Here is a 17,332-nt window from a genome sequence, read left to right as displayed (position 1 = left end):
CAGCAGTAGGGATTAAATCTTTCACCACAGACTCTATGTTCCAGTTGGGCAACACAGTTTCCTCTTTCCTTCCTTCCTTCCTTTTCTCCCTCCCTCCCTCCTTCCTTCCTTCCTTCCTTTCTTCCTTTCCCTCCTCTCCTTCTGTCCACATGGGGAATCATACCTGTATCTGTGGGAACTCTGTCCGAAGGAAAATTAATTTTGATGACTGAAATCTAGCAAAATTTCTTGGGGTTTACAGGCTAGATTTCTTTCTTAAGGACCATGCCTCAAACCCAATTCACTCTGGCTTTCATTGATTGGTCAACAATAGGTCCCAGGCCAAGCCCAATGGGTTATTGTTTGGGTTCAGATCAAATGTAAATAGAAATTGGTTCTATTTTGGTCAGAATCCCTGAGGGATAGATTTTATTTTTCTGATTAGGTAAAACGGGCTATTCTTTGCCTCATTTCTTACCTAACCTTAATCACTGAATGGCATTTGGCTCAGTAAAACTGAGACCTGGGAAAAACCTTAGCTTAAAAAAGGCCAAAATCATCCCGGGCCATCTCCAGTCATCCTGATCAGTATCTGGCCACTGGGCCCAGATGACTCTGGAGGAGAAAGTGAGACTGGTGACTGTTCATAGCCCTCCCTCACTTAAATCCAATTCACTTGCAAGTCATGGCATCACCTTCCTCATGTCATGGTCCTCTTTAAGAACAAAGGACAAATAAGAACATTGTAGATATAGACTTGAGGGCCATCTCATTCTCTACTCTCCTGATTTGACTGTTTTTCTTAATTATTCCAAAGGGATGAACATTTACCCTATTTCTGAACATCTCTGGGTAATCAGATTCTACTAATTATCTTTTGATAATTCTATTCCTGTGCTGAATCACTCCGTGATCAAAAAGTTTTCTTCTATATTAGTTAAGTACTTTATAGCATTATTTAAATCTATTTTTTTCTCCTTGATGGGTAATGATCTTAATCTTTTCTGTAATCTCCTTTTATACGGTGCCAGTTAGTTATGAGGTCACTCCTCAGATTTCTCTTCATCTGCTCTGTTTTTCAAGATGTGGAAAAGCTGAGGATATCAGAGCTACTTCCCCAAAGAAGCAGCTAATCAATTGTGGCTCTTATCTGGGAGAGGGGGCTTTTGGAGTACAGAGAAGGGATCACAGAGAAAAGAGGGTAGAGTTCAAGTCTAATGGTGATGGATAAGACAAGGAACTTAGGTGAAAACTAGACCAAAGCAGGGGATGAATGAAGTGTCATGAAAAACGCACAGTTAAACCTTTCAGTCCAAACCGCCCCCCTGAATGTAGAAACCATTAAATGTGCTTCTTCCCTCATTCAGAGATGATAGTTTATGTTTTTTTTTAAGTGCCATATAAGGAATTATCCAGGAATTAAGTCTCAGAAGTGAAAAGAAGGCAATACTAACCTACTAATGACAGAATAAAATTCAGCATGGTAATGAAAAAAATAAAACTCAGGTCATATAGAAACAGAAAATTTAACAGGATATATATTAGTCTTTTTTTATTTTTAGCTTCAGTGTTGAAAGAAAGGTTAAACTCATAGCACAGCTTCTTGGATAAGACTCCTACTTTGCTTAGGAGGGAATAATAAAGCAAATATAAAATTCTCCATGTAAGTATTAAAGAACATAATCATGACCCTCATGGTTTAGCTAGGAAATGAGAATTCCTTCAAAGAGATGTCGACTCTTCAAAGTCACCTTTTAGTTTGTCTTGGTAAGAAGTAAGTCTATAGATATTTAAACTGGAAATGGCAGTGGGTATGGGGAACCAGTTAGGGAGAAAAACTAAAAATCACTGTTATAGAACAGGCTTTCATTAGAAACCCAAACTCACATTCAAAGCAGTAAGGTGCCTCTCTTAACATAAATATTTAACAGAGATAACCCTGCAAGTTCCTATAGTTATTAAAAGAGAATGTTTTGTGTTGTACCTCCACACTTTCAAAGGCTGAGTATGCTCATCTCCCTTTGGAGGTTAAAAGTTCAGGAGGCGATGGAAACAGTGTATTAGTGGGGGACATAGGAATTTATAAACAGTACCCTAAAGACCTGAGAGCCATTGTTCAGTATATTGCTCCCCAAATTGAAGAAATGAGTCCCTTCTCTTTGGCAAGATCATGTCCCCAGTCTCCCTAAAGGGAGTGATGAAATGACTAGTGTTTCAAAAACAGTCACTATCTGTAGATGACATTTGGGAATCTAACAGCTTATATCTAGTTAGCTCAACAGAACATAAAAATTCTTGCTATGTGAAATACAGTGGTAGACTCCAGGGAGCAAGTTTCTTCCCTGACCCATGTTTGGGCAGGGGGCCCTCTGTGGTTAATTTGTGGGAGTAACATGAGAGAGGATTTTCTACAGGCTGAAGTTCAAGTGCCGTACTCAGAATTTGAACAGTAAATTCTAAAGCATGACATTTTAATAGGGTAGAGGAAACAGATGTCGCTAATTGGTCATTGTATTTTTAGAGGACAAAGCATAGAGATGGAATGTTTTAAAATAGAATTACCAAATGCCTAATAAAATGTACATCTCTGATGTATTCAATTACTTACTCTCCATAAGCACAAAAGACCTTGGGTTTAAATGTAGTCTGCATGCATTCCAATAGAGGGTTACTTGTGTTCCTGTTTGTTGAAGAGGGAGAAGCAAATGCAAAACTTTATACCAATGTGCTTATGGCTAAAAACTGAACATGGAGGCTGGGCAGGTAATTCAAAATTAAGGTTCTCAGAATGGTCCTCAATTTAGCTGTCTAGCCACATCCAGTAATTAGTATTACTGAACTCACTTAAAATGTCTTAACAGCAATAGAAAAGGTTGTATGTGTACAAGAGGCTAAAATTATGGGGAAAGTGGGAGCCATAACTTTGAGTTTTAAATCCACAGTGCAAATTCCCTACTATAAATATGCATTAATGTCATGATTTGCATTTAATAAACACACTTTAAATTCGAGATACTGAACCTCATATACACTTAAGATATAGTCCTATAAATCACCTCATTTGCCCACCTTTCTATCTTCCCTTTGGAGGGATCTGCTTAGGGAAATTAAAACTCTTTGGAAGGCACAAAATGAATGCACTGGAAGGGAATATACAGAATCTACATATTTACAATTTCTTTTTTTCTCCCTTTGTCAGCTTTTTCTGCCAAATAACCTTGAAAAAGTTGTTTTTTAAAATATCAATGGAGGTCTAAAAATAGGCCCATGAAACAATACATATTGTGAGACTGGCTCCTGTTATGGTTTGTGTTACAAATGACATCGTAGGAAAGCATTTTCCTCCAAATGATGACTTCCTGGAATATATTATCACTTAGTGATTACCCAGAGTATGCTTCCATCAGTATGTACAAAGTTCAAATCACAGAGCCTTCTTTGCTCTGAACACTCACACAGGGCTCATTAAAATGACTAGCAGAGTACAGTGTAGCACCTTGATTCATTAAAAATGCCATCAAACAGCACAGATGTGTGAACAGTGTTGTCCAAAAGAACATATTAAATGGGAGAAGAAATCCTTAGAGAGAAAACAAAGTTTCAGAGCAAACTCAAGTACATCTTTCATCTGATTAAAGAGGACCCAGTTAACAATCTAAATCAAAGTAGGTTATTTAGAAATGGAGAAAACTCAAATATTTAAGGAAAAATAAACAAGCTAAAGATATTAGAAGATCACAGATATTGAAGGGAAAGTTACATGATCTATCAGCACCGGCCCATTCATTTTATAGAAGAGATAACGGAGGGGACCAGAGACATTACATGATTTGCCCAGGGTCATACAACTAGCAAGTTCTCAGATTCCAAATCCACCACCTTTCCTACTGAACCACTAAAGGGCTAAAAAAGGGTGAAGAGTAGGAAAACTGAATGAAGTCGAGTGGCAACTGGCTAGAGACATCTATGATAAAAGAAAAAGATGTTCATTTTAGTCTCAAAATAACTGAATAAAAATTGCTCCTTAATCTGTGATTTCACTGACTTAGGGAACTTCTGGTGTGGAAATTCCTTTTACCAACGAAGATTAGTGACTTTGAAATTCATAGTCTTAGAGAGCTGTCTGGGGCTCTGAAATACGAAGTGACTTTACCATAGTGAGATTAACTAATCAGTGTCAGTGAAAGCAGGCTTTGAACACACATCTTTATATTTCCAAGACTGGCCTTCTTTACTATATCTCACTTTCTCTTATGCTGTGTTATGATGCAATATTAAATAACTTATGGCAATATTTTTCTTTTCTTTTTTCCTCCAAATGTTTAATTTTTTTTTAATTTTGAGTTCCAGATGCTCTCATTTCCTTCAGTCCCTCCCTCATCCATTGAGAGGCGAGCAATGTAATACCTATTACACTTATGAAGTCGTGCAAAACAAATTTCCATCTTAACCATGTATATCAGTATTTTTCAAGTCTGCCACCAACTATTAATGAAAGTGGTATGATTTTTGTTACTTAATGTTTCTTAACTAAGATAATTGGTCTAGGAATAAAAGCCAAAGCTTTGATTCCAATTTATAGACTAATACATCTCAATGTAGCTCCTGAGTATGTGAAATAAAAATACTGCAGTAGGATGGAATGAAGAGAAGAATACCTCCTAAGCAAGCATTAAGAATGTGGAATGGGGGTGGCTAGGTGGTACAGTGAATAGAGCACTGGCCCTGAAGTCAGGAGAACCTGAGTTCAAATCTGGCCTCAGACACTTAATACTTACTAGCCGTGTGACTTTGGGCAAGTCACTTAACCCCAACTGCACTCCAAAAACCAAAAAAAAAAAAAAAAGAATGTAGAATGGTTTAAAACTAAGCAACATCTTTAAGGTCAAGTAATCTGGCAAGAATCCAGTGTGTCCCTCAAAGTCCTCATTAAAAGTGGCATCAGATACTTTACAACCTCTTTGTAGATGGAGTTTGGTGAGAGTTTTTTTTCGATTCCATGAGAGAGGATGGCAGAAGCAAAAAGGATACGAGGTATTGCAAAGAGCTGAGCAAACACATGAAAGGATGAACCCCAAGCCAGCTGCCAGGGAGCCACGTAGGTCATGACAAACTGTAACTTGTGAAGCAGGTCTCCAAGCTGAAAACAAAGGAAGAAAAAGAATCCCATCAATACCATTAACAAGACAATAAAAATGGTTGGTAGAAGCATTACTATAATTTCAAATAAGTCAATCCAGAAATCAATAAGCAATTATTAAGCACCCACTGTGTGTCAGGTATATAAAAGGCAGGGCAGCTAGGTGATGTAGTGGATAGAGGAAAACCTGAGTTCAAATCCAGCCTCAGATACCTCCTAGCTGTGTGACCGTGGGCAAGTCACTTAACCCTGTTTGCCTCAGAGAAGGAAATGACAAACCATTCCAGTATCTTTGCCAAGAAAACCCCAAATTGGGTCATGTTTCCAATCATGGACATAACTGAAAATGACTGAAATGTGCCAGGCATTGTGCAGGCACTGCAGGCACTGTAGGCACAAAAGAAAAATAGTCCCTGACCTCAGTGAATTTAAGACAATATTTACCTTGTATTTAACCACTTTGTGAGTGTGTATTTTTAAATTACATTTAGTGAATTATATTTAACTATACATTAGCTATATTTATGAAACTATGTTTTATAAGGGCAGCTAAGTGGCACAGTGGATAGAGTGGCAGACCTGGAGTCAGGGAGAGCTGAGTTCAAATCTGGCCTCTGACATTTCCTAGCTGTGTGACCCTGGGCAAGTCACTTAACCATGTTTGCCTCAGTTTCTTCATCTGTACAATGAGCTAGAGAAGGAAATGATAAACCAGCCCAGTATCTTTGCCAAGAAAACCCCAAATGGGGTCATGAAGAGAGGGACATGACAACAACAACAGCTATGCTTTATAAGTACCCATCTCCTCTGTTAGAATGTAAGTTCATCCTGATTAGAGATTTCTTTGTACTAGTAGAACTACCCCAGTGCCTGGCATATAGTTAAGTATTTACTAAATACTTCTTGATACACACATAGATAATACAAAATAAGTACAAGGTGAAGGGGGGACAGGAAGGTATTAGTAAGAGGGGAAACCAAGAAAGGTTGAATGTGGAAGATGGCCCTTAAACTGAGTGTTGAAGGAAATTAGGGATTATGGGAGATATAGAAGAGGAAAGAGAATGAACAATTCATTGTTAGTGAGGTGTGGTAAAATGATGATCTTCCTCCCTGCTGGGTTTTATCTCACTTCTTCCTTTTTTTCTTTCTCTTACACACAATTTGATTGTTTAATGGCAGTTTGAAATAGGATGATAGACTGATCGGGAACACCCTTATCTCATGTAGGACTTGTTCCCTTGCTTGCTGCAAGCCCCTGCTCTACCATATCTCTCTGCTGCTATAGGGCAGGGGAGGGGGAGCAGTCACAGCTGGTGAACAGACGTTTCTGGAGGCAGAACTTCCTCCTTTCAAATGAAGCCTTTTAGAGCTAAATCCATATGCAACTTAATCATCACAGAAGCTGTTGAGATTTCTCTGTGTTAATTTCCTTTCATAACTTCAGCTGCTCTTGCCAAGGAAACCAAAACCCAATCCACTGAGTCACGAATTGCAAAGTATTTCAGAAAACCAGGGTAGAACATGGGAGGTGTGATATTTGCTGGGCAAGCCAACATAAAGGGGGGAAAAAACAGGTGAGAAGGAGAAAGAAGAGGAGAGATGGGGCCAAGGACGGATAACCTTGTGGAGAATCTGACCGAATCCCTACCAGATGCTCAGCAATACAGGCTGGAACATTCAGCATTAAGTCTGTCACAGGAGAGTAACAGAGCACTGAAGTATACTGTTGTCGAGATCTGCTTTGTGGTAATGGATTATCAATCCAGAATGGGAAACTATACTCTTGTCACTTCTGGCTACAGTCAGAAGTTTCGCAGGCTCTGTTCATCAATAATGAGGAAGGCAAGTGACAGGTTGTGTTTTCATTCCCAGACTTGCTAGTATATGAGAAAACAAAATACCACTTATCAAAAAAAAAAAAAACTCTTGAAAATTTCATTTGGCTCTGCTACATACCACAGTAAGCTTTCAGAGAAGCACCAGTGACCATAGGCTGTGCATAGAATGTTGACTGGATAGCTCCACTATCATAGATACTTATTAACAATGAAAGTACCTTAGGTATTGGGAAATAGGAGCAATGAAGAAATACTCAAAAAATAAGTGAAGACACAAAAGTGTTTCAATGAAATTTTTAAAAAATACATAGAAGGAGCAGAAAGTATGGAAGGGAAAATGGGCAAACAGGGCAGCTTGGTCAATCATTGTGTTAATTTAAATATATACCTTTAAAAACTATAAAAGATGTACACAGTTTTGCATATAAATTCTCTTTTTCTGTTCTTCTTTGAGTATTGAAATGCTCATATTTGTTGGACTTTATTAAATTTATAATAAAAAAGAAAGGTTTCAGGAAGAGGAATGAACCTACTCTTGTGTGAAAGGTCAACTTTGTGGTTTGGGGACTCCAGCATTTCTTAGGGAAGGCAGATGGGACAAAGTAGAGTTGGTTAGCACCTTCTCCAAAACCACCATCTTAGACTTACCTGACTTACTCAGACCTCTAAGTTTCATGTAGGAACTTCAATGAAGAACCAAAGTTTGTGACTAAGGACTAGAACATATCAGTAAACCCCAAGCCAGTTAAAGATTTCTGCTATATCAAGGAATAGAATATAGAAGGCAAAAATTGCAAGAGTCCTAAAAAGTTCTCCAAGGGACAGGCATAGGATTAATATAAATATATCATTGCCATAGACAACTGCATAGGAAATTGCAAATGTAGACTTATAAAGGGTTCTTGGTGATATGATTAGGAGAAGAAAAAAAGGGAGGAGAAAAAAGAAGAGAGAAGGGAGACACTAGTCCTAGAGACAGGGAGAAAATGAAAAAGGAGAGTGGAAGAAAAAAAGGAGATGTGAACATTTTTATTTAAAAGTCTCCCAAACATTATACTTTTTCTTATTAGTTTCAGAATGTTGCTATTAAATGGCTCCCCAGGCTACTTCTGATTTAATTCTGGGGTCAATTTTCGTATTCTGAAGCTACTCTGGATTGGAAAAGGGGGTAAGGGATTAAGGTTTCTCTTGACCTTTTTCTGGTGTCTTATGTTACATTAGCTAAAAATCTCATTCCCCTAAGTTTCACATGATGTATACCTGTCCTTTCCATTTCATTCTGAGTGGTTAAGTGATTCATGTGAGACTATGCCTTCAAATGCAGAAAATTTTGGATACAGAACTCAGATTCACGGACTCTAAAGCCGTTGGGGTGGTGCAGCAGTCATCAAAATGTCTTTCAAGTATTTGTAAGGGGGCAGCTACGTGGTGCAGTGAATAGAGCACTGGCCCTGGAGTCAGGAGGACCTGAATTCAAATCCAGCCTCAGACACTTAATGCGTATTAATGTTGGGCAACTCACTTAACCCCAATTGCTCTGCCTTCCCCCCTTCAAAAAGCAAAGAAAAAAATATTTATAAGGCTGTCATGTGAATGAAGCATTGGACTCATTTTAGTTGGCCCCAGAAGACAGGTGTAGCAACTATGGGTATAAGCAGATAAGCAGCAGATTTTGACTATCTAAGGAAAATATTTAAGTAATGGGTGTCCAAGAACAGAAGAGAATCCTGGGATTTGTAGTCCAAAGGAACAAGAGTTGGTTCTCAATGCTCAAAGAGATTTGGGACTATGATAATTTTTAAGTCCAAAGGTGGACCTGAGTCAGGTCCAGGAATTCTTTCTTTCTTTTTTTTTTTTGAAGGCAATCAGGCTTAAGTGACTTGCCCAGGGTCACACAGTTAGTAAGTGTCTGAACGCCCAGGAATTCTTTTTTTTTTTAAGCAATTGGGGTTAAGTAGCTTGCTCCAGGTTACACAGCCAGTTATCTTTGTGTGCGAGCTGAGTAGCTGAGGCTGGAACCGATCCCAGGTCTCCCAATGCTGGGGCTGGCACTCTTACTCACTGCGCCACCTGGCCACCCCATGACCAGGAATTCTTAAAGATATACATGCAGTCAGGAGAGGCAGATTGAGACACAAAGAGTGGGAAGGTAAATTTGAGCAGAAGCAGCAATCTTTGCTTAGAAATTAATGAACCAAACTAGAAAGAATTGGTGGCACAGGGGCAAAAACTGAAAGAAGTGAAAAGAAGAAAATGAAAGGAGATCTGAGCTGCAAAATAGAAGGGAGAGATCACAACGGGCCCTAGGAATTTGTAAGAAGCTTGGAATAGATGACTTGGATGGAAGCTATTGGTTTTACTGATCTCTTCAAAAACTGAGTGAAGTTCTCTCCCAAAGGTCTGATCTTTTCTCAGTTTTCCCTCTATATGCCTGTCGAATAGTAGACATAGTAACATACACAGCTTGCTTCTTTTATCTACACATTTCCTGTACCTTCAGTTTGCCTCAAACAAAAAGAGCACATCAATTAACTAGAAATACACAAAACTAAATTAGGTCAGAGATCTGAACCTCTGTCCAAATGTTAAGGATTTTCCTAACTGGGGGCTATGAGCTATTTTGATTGTATTAATTACTTTACATCTAGTATAAGGTTCAAAAAATAGCAGAGAAAGGGGCTTCATGGCCCTGAGGATCATTATAGTGCTTGTAGGCTAAGGGTCAGCTAATGTTTGTAGCAGGTGTGCCTAATTACATTTCATGACTGATAGGAGCAAGGAAAGGAAGGCAAGGTCTAGAAGGGGCAAACCAGATCTAGGCATGATTCTGCTCTGCCCCTTCTAGAAGGGAGGATAGAGCTGAAAAAGATTCAATACATGATTTCAATATCACCCACTAGTGTTATAATTAGAGTTATCCCAGACTAGAATGTTTAATGAGATAGTAAGTGGCCCTCTCTTTAGCAGTCCTTAAATGAAAGCAATGTTTACAGATCTGGTAGAAGAGATTCCTACACAGATATGAACTGATTCTTTCCAACTCTTAGATTCCATGATTCTATAAAATTCCTGACTGCTACTGCAATGCTACATGTATTAAGCAAATAAGATCCTTTAAAAACATGTTATTCTCTTTCCCACCACCATTTATTAGTAGAGTGGAAAACTAAGCTGAAAAATCAGAGGTGTTAACATTCAACAAGATGTGTAGAAACAAGATATATAGAAAAGTCAGGAGAAGTGGGGTCATATAATATTAACCTGTTCATCCAGGCCTAAACACACTTTACCACAGGCCTTTGTGATTCACCTCTGGAGGTACAATAAACACCTGCTATTATTCTGCTGTTAACGTGTTCTCTAAGTGTTGAGGACAAACTTTAGTGAAGATGACTCATGTTTAGATGAAAACTGAAGTCAGAAACCATAAAGCTAAAATTTGCTTTATAAAACATATAGCCCCCAAAGGTCGTTAAAATGAGTCATGGGTTTTTAAAATGTTTCTATCATTAGGTTTTGGATGTATAGAGTATCCTGGGAGGGTTTTAAGCTACCTTCAGAGAACACCAATAAGTAGGTCAGGCATAACAGCTACAATCAGACAAGCAGCCCCAGGGAACACCTCATCTGCAAGTTTAAGGTTCTAACAAGTGAAACTTTGCTGCATTATGATTAAATGAATCTATTATAATTATTTTTTGCTTAGCATGGCAACTTTTATTTAAACATAAGCAGCAACAGCAATCAGACATGAGGGGACTGAGCATGGGGAGTCTCTTGCCCTAATTGCAGTTAAGCCCTGGGGTACCTTGATATCTCAAGAAAGTCACTCAGTCTTTGCCTCGGTTTGTCCTTTAGGGACAGAAGGAACAAAATACTGACTATGCCTTGTTAAAAAAAAAAGAAAGTTGCAGCAACAAAAAGATTAACACAGAGAAGCCTGTACTATGCCCATAGTCATAGGCAGAAACCAGACTTTCTGAAATTCGATTCTTCTCATATTTTATTTACCTCTACACATAGATATCATTATTGTCCCCCATATAGTTTTTCTAGGTAAGGGATGTCTTTAGGTAGGTCACTGGATAGAATTCTGGGCTTTTGAAGACAAGGTGACCTGAGTTTGAATCCTACCTAAGACATTTACTGACTGTGTGACCCTGGGCAAGTCACTTAGCTTTTCTAAACTTCAGTTTCCTTGTCTGTGTAATGGAGACAATAGCAGCACCTATTTCACAGGCTTGTTGCAAGGATTAAAGGAGAGAACAGATCTAAAGAGCTTTGCAAACGTTAAGTACTATTTAAATGTTAGATATTATTCTTAGAGATTGGATATTAATAAAGCAGTCAATGCATCAAGCTGTGATTGCAATCCAAAAGGGAAGAGAAATAATATTTTACAACATATAATTGAAGTCTACCTGAGAATATCAGAAATGAAGAACTGTTAAGGTACAGAAATGTATGAGTCTACCCTAATCGCCGCCTTCAATTTTGAAATGAGGAAAGTTAAGACTATCCACTGAGTCAGTGGCCAAGGAAGGAATAAAATCAGATTCTTCAGAATCCCATTTCAAGGTTCTTTCCACAACACATCGATTCAATAATATGACATAGACAGTCAGTTGTCAATAAGCATTTATTAAGCTCTTACTGTTTGAAGCATGGTGTTGCCATTGCCATAGCTATGGTCTTCTGGCATAGTGTAAGGACAGACTAATCTGAAATGGAGTCACAGAATTTAAGCATTGGAAAGAATATTGGTGGCCATCTTCGTGCAACTGTCTATGAAAGGAATCCCTAACATAGCATACCCAAGAGGTGCTTTGTTACATGAAGAAAGAAAGGGGAAACAAAGATATCTCAGGGCAACTCATTGTACTTTTAGGTAGCTCTAATTGGGAGAAAGTATTCCCTTCATTAAGCTTAAACTTACTTTTCTGTAATTTCTATTTATTTTGTAACTTCAACTCTTATTTTTCACCCAAATTGAGCCAGTCAAATGCCTCCTGAATTCGATAGTCCTTCAAATACATGACACCATTGTAATGTCTTCCCTCTTTAGCCAAGTCTTCTCATTTACATTCTATGTATGTCTATTTCCTTCTGCTGATATGGGTCATTCTTGTTCAAATGACATAACAGCACTTGACAAACTTTATAGCACTATATACATGCTATCAATTATTATTATACTATTCTTATTCTTATTGATTACAGGCTTCAGGGCTGTGATGAATACTTAAGAAACAACCTACAAATAGTATGTGAAACAAATTTGGATTGTAGCAAAACAAATAAAAAATATCACCTGTAGGCTCACCACTGAAAGGGCTATTGGCTAAGTACTCACCAATCACATCTGAGTTTATCACTATCCTCAGCAAGAACATCTTCTAACATAAGGACCAGATACATTGGGGACTAGTTATTACATGCTTTGCTATAGTACTAAACCTAGTCCACATTAGCCCTCCACAATGTTTTAATCTTTTAAAAAGTAGCATTGACTTTTAACATTTCTTTGTCTATTTTCTAGAGAGGTCAAGTTGTTTCTGTTTTTTAAACAAAAACACAAACAACTCTGAGAAGTTTAAACTCATAGAAAAATGCCTTAGGAGGAAGGGGTCTATGCAAAGGAAGGTACTGAGACACAGTGATTAATGATGATGATGGCAACAATGACTCACAAACTGTGTGATTTGGGACTACTTGACCCAGGCACCCTTCCCCCTCCCCCTTTTAACAAAAAGATTTCAGGAGAACTTTTTGTCCAGTCAGACAAACCATTATCTGTAGAAGAGGGACAGCTCCATTATAGCAGTATAATGAGTTCCAATGGCATAGTTTACAAGGACAGCATCATATAAAGTACCATGGTTTGTTTTGTTTCTTTTTCCTTTGCTTTGTTTTGTTTTAGCCCAAACCTATGATCTGATTGGTATAGGAAGCTATCTGTGGGGAAATGTCTGCCATCAATGCAGATCAGCAACTACCTGTAGCTTAGAGTCTTGGATAGTTACCTGGAGGCAATGCAAGGTTTTTTGGCAGCCCATGGTCATCCAACCAGGACATAGGAGGGACAGGTCTTGAATTTAGGTCTTCTAGACTCTGAGATTGGCACAATATCCATGATGCCATGACGCCCCCTCATCATGTAATTGGGTATAAAAATAACCAAATCGCTAGCTTATAATCCACTCTCAAGAATAATTTTAGGGGATGTAGCAGCAAGCACCCCAGCATCCCCAGGGTGGCTGCCAACACAGGTTCTTAGATCTGCTTTTCTAAAGGAAAGAAACTCAAAATGGGTTAACAATCTTGCTTTAATCAATCAAACATATAATTTACCTAGTTCAGGGGAAAAAGTAAGCACCCTGAACTTCAGAATATACAGACAGAAGTTACAAGCAAAAGTTACAAGAAAAGCAGACAGGCCTCCAACTGTCTGACCATTACATATAGCCATACCTAGTCACAGTAACCAGAGAGGGAAGCATCAACATCTGGGTTTTCAAAGCTGGGGGGGCTCTCAAAGGCTGCCCAGAGTATCATCTGGTCAAATCACACAACATTTCTCAAAGTAAGCCCCAAAGCAAAGCCTCCCATCAGGGTTTATATAGCCTTCTCCTGGCTCAGGGAATGTCACAACTCTCTTGACCCACTGCCCAATCACAAAGTATGTCCTGAAAAACAAGCCTCCCACCACAGGCTCCAGGTGCACTTAAGCCAATCAAAGGGCCTAGGGGCAGGGAAGATCTTAAATTTATATTCCCATTACAGTGGGGCAGCTAGGTGGTACAGTGAATAGAGTATAGGTCCTGGAGTCAGGAGGACCTGAGTTCAAATCTGACCTCAGACACTTGACACACTTACTAGTTGTGTGACCTTGGGCAGTGACTTAATCCCAATTTACCTGCCTTACTCCCTCCATAAAAAAAGAATAATTTTAGAAAGATGAATTTAGAAAGTTAGGTGGCTCAGTGGATAGAACATTGAATCTGGAGTCAGAAAGACTTGAGTTAAAATCTGGCCTCAGACACTTATTAACTTTCTGACCCTGGGCAAATCACTTAACATCTGATGAACTCAGTTTCCTCAACTATAAAATGAAGGCAATAACAGTATCCATCTCCCAGGGTTGTTGTGAAGATCAAACAAGATAGTAATTGTAAAGTGCTTTGCACAGTGCCTAGCACATAGGTAGGCACTATAAAAATGTTTATTCTCTGCTTCTCTGCTCTATTTCTGATGTTTTCTAAACAGAAACCCACAAGTAATTCATGACCATGAATAATTTCATCAGTCTGGATGATTTCTCTGTTGATATAGATTATAGCCCTACTGTGTAGGTCTCTGTGACTGAAAAAAAAAATCCACAATCTGGAAACCAACATGTACTGGTGAGCTTTTCTACATCTGGCTGCAAAGTCAGGTCCTTGGATTTGATACAGGTCTTCGGATAACTGATACACAGTCCAACCCTCTATGTGTATTCCAAGTCTTTCCAGGTTGGTAGGAACTACCAGAGATGGTACTCCATTAGAATAGCCTTAAAGAGCTCATACCCTCCAAGACTCTCCATGGTCCTTGTGACCTCCATGACATGATATATATCCTTGTAGTAAATGCTTCTGCTAATATTACTAATTACTAATATTACTCATGAAAAAAAGGATCGGGTGACATAACCAGGTTAAGTGACTTGTCCATGGTCACATAGTCAGTGCATGTAAGAAGCAGGAATTATATATACAGGTCTTTCTGACACTGAGGTTGGCTTTCTATCCACCCTGCTTTGCTACCTCTTGACTTACACATAAATGTTGCATGGTAAATCCTAGTAGAATGCAGCTCTTGAAGGCAGAGACTTTTGTATGCATATGCATAGTGCCTGGCACATAGTAGGTACTTAATAAATACTTATTGACTGATAATCAATGGAATTGATAGACATTTTGAAGAAAACAAATAACAAACCATTTCACCAAATGTGTTTTCTTTGCCTTTGCAAATTGCACTTAAACCAATCACCAGATCAATCTGAGAAGTCACTTTCTCAAAATTCCCAATTTATAAAAAGTTACTGCTCTTTATATGGGTCTTTATAGCCCAATCCATTATCTTACTTCTATAGTATGCAACTTCAGATAAATCAATATGCCACGAGGATAAGTTTTCACAAAGTTGTAGCACAGTCACAAGCCTAGGTCTTACCATAACATGTTCCTTTTCAAAAACGCTTTGATGACTTTCTATTGCCTCTAGGATAAAATACAAATTCCTTTCTCGGCACTTAAAACCCTATAAAATCTGGCTACATGCTACCTTTCCAGACTGATACATTATTGCCTCCTCCCAGACACCCCCTTCTCACACTTTACATTCCAACCAAATGGTACTGCTTACTGTTTCTATTAAATGACATTCAGTCTCCCAATCTTGGTGCACAGTCTTTCTACCCCCTACTCATCACTACATCTTTGTATTCCTAGCTCCATTGGAAGCGCAAATCAATTGCCTCCTTGTGAAAAAGCCTTTGGCTGATTGAAGCTGTAAGATCCCCTCCAAATTCCCCAAAGATATTTTGTACTTATCTTGGGCATTATATAGCTAGATGGTGCAGTGGGTAGAGCACTAAGCCTGGCATCAGGAAGACTCATCTTCCTGAGTTCAAATCTAGCTTCAGACACTTACTGACTGTGTGATCTTAGCAAGTAAGTTGACCTCAGTTTCCTTAACTGTAAAATTTGTGTAATAGTAGTACCTACCTCCTAGTTTTGTGAAAATGAAATGAGATTATATCTGTAAAAAGCTTAGCCTAGTGTATGGCATATAGTAGGCATTTAACAAATATTTGTTCCTTCTCCCTGCCCCACCCCTCTCCATATTTTATGTTTAATGATCTGTAAACTTGCTGCTTTTCTCCCAGTAGAATACAAGTTCCCTGGTAACAGGGAGCTTTCAATTTTGCTTTTGTACCCCCACATTATAGCATAGCTCTTGGCACACAGAAGAAGCTGACTGTATTAAGCTGAGGACTTTAAACTGTGACATCAGACTACCCTTTTAAAAAACTTGCTATTCCTTTGTGTGAACACAGGTATAAGAAGGAAGAAATTATGGGTGGCAAAAAGGATTTTTTAATCCCAAAGCCCATAAATATAATCAACATAGAGAGATATCAGCAGAAGCCCTCCCTTGTTTCAGAACAGTTGTGTTTGCAGAAATGACACATTTAAAACCAAGAACACAAGATGTGATGGAAATAGCGACACCTTTATAGTAAACACTGCCACCAGCCATTATAACATTCTGTTGTCATACTTTAAATAGAAAATTCATTTGGATCAGCTATGAACAGATTTTATACAGCTTTTATTTTCCTCTCCTTAGACAGTTTGAGGATTCTGTTTTTATGATGCATGTCTCACTCTTAATGTTTGCCTCCCAAGCTCTTAAATCCCGGCCCTATTAAAACACAATAAAAATCACAAGTTAGAGTATGATTATGACACACAAAGAGGAACAACTAAGAGTTGTAGGCATCTGTTATTTTCAACTCAAACAAACATATTAAGGAATCAACATGCATTTATTGAGCACCTACTATTTGCTAGGCACTGTGCTCAGTACTTGAGGAAAACAATCGCTAAAGTGAAAAAGCGTTTGCCCTTCAAGGAGTTGAAATTCTCCTTGAATTTTTTATGCAACATTTATGTGGAAGGTGATAGGCAACAAGGCATAGGGATAGAGGACCAGTCATGGAATTGGAAACATAAGCAATTACACATGTGTCACCAAACCTCATAGAACCCCAATAAAGGTCGATGACCACAAATTGCCAATCTGCAATGATGAAGGGAGTTTTTATGAATGAAATGGATGAAATCACAGGTCTGAACCTTCCCTCCCCACCCTGGTTATTATCCTTTGTTCTTGAAGAGGACCAAAATGCCATCACTATGTTGAGGTCAAGGTACAGGGTGTCTGCTTGTGGCTGATCGGACAAGCTCAGAAGGCTCTACCAGAGCTCAGGCACAAATAGTCCATGTGAGCATTTGGATTGAAGATGTCACCAAATCTGTGCATTGACATTCTTCCCCACCCTAACAAAAAAAACGCAAGGCATTTTTCTCCTGTAGAAGGTATTAGAATGAGAACAAAGCAAACTACATTAGAATCACAATTTTAGATAGTCTCTAAGAATGCTTCTAGTTCCCCATATTTCAAAGTAACCTCTTTTGAAAATGTCTTTTCAAGTTAGACATAGATACATAGATAAGACTTATGGCTTATATACACAGTCGACATACTTTGTATAAATATGCAAAACACCTTAAAGGAATCTTTCCCATGAGCACTGAGATGT

The 17,332-nt window shown here is 38.5% G+C and overlaps 1 protein-coding gene across 1 annotated transcript in view; it reads right to left on the bottom strand.

Annotated features, from left to right (window-relative positions):
- Positions 1 to 17,332, bottom strand: part of PCNX2 (pecanex 2) — a 395,419-nt gene that overhangs the window by 118,894 nt on the left and 259,193 nt on the right. The window contains exon 22 of the mRNA XM_069064863.1: positions 5,011 to 5,119. Coding sequence (XP_068920964.1) covers positions 5,011 to 5,119 — 109 coding nt within the window. The remainder of the gene's footprint in view (positions 1 to 5,010; positions 5,120 to 17,332) is intronic.

The sequence above is a fragment of the Petaurus breviceps genome, unplaced genomic scaffold (genome assembly GCF_028583685.1).
Source record: "Petaurus breviceps papuanus isolate PSGF00001 unplaced genomic scaffold, PetGlider_PUasm1.0 90650, whole genome shotgun sequence".
NCBI lineage: Eukaryota > Metazoa > Chordata > Mammalia > Diprotodontia > Petauridae > Petaurus > Petaurus breviceps.
The sequence above is the reverse complement of the archived record's forward strand: the minus strand, read 5'-3'. Positions and strand labels throughout refer to the sequence as shown.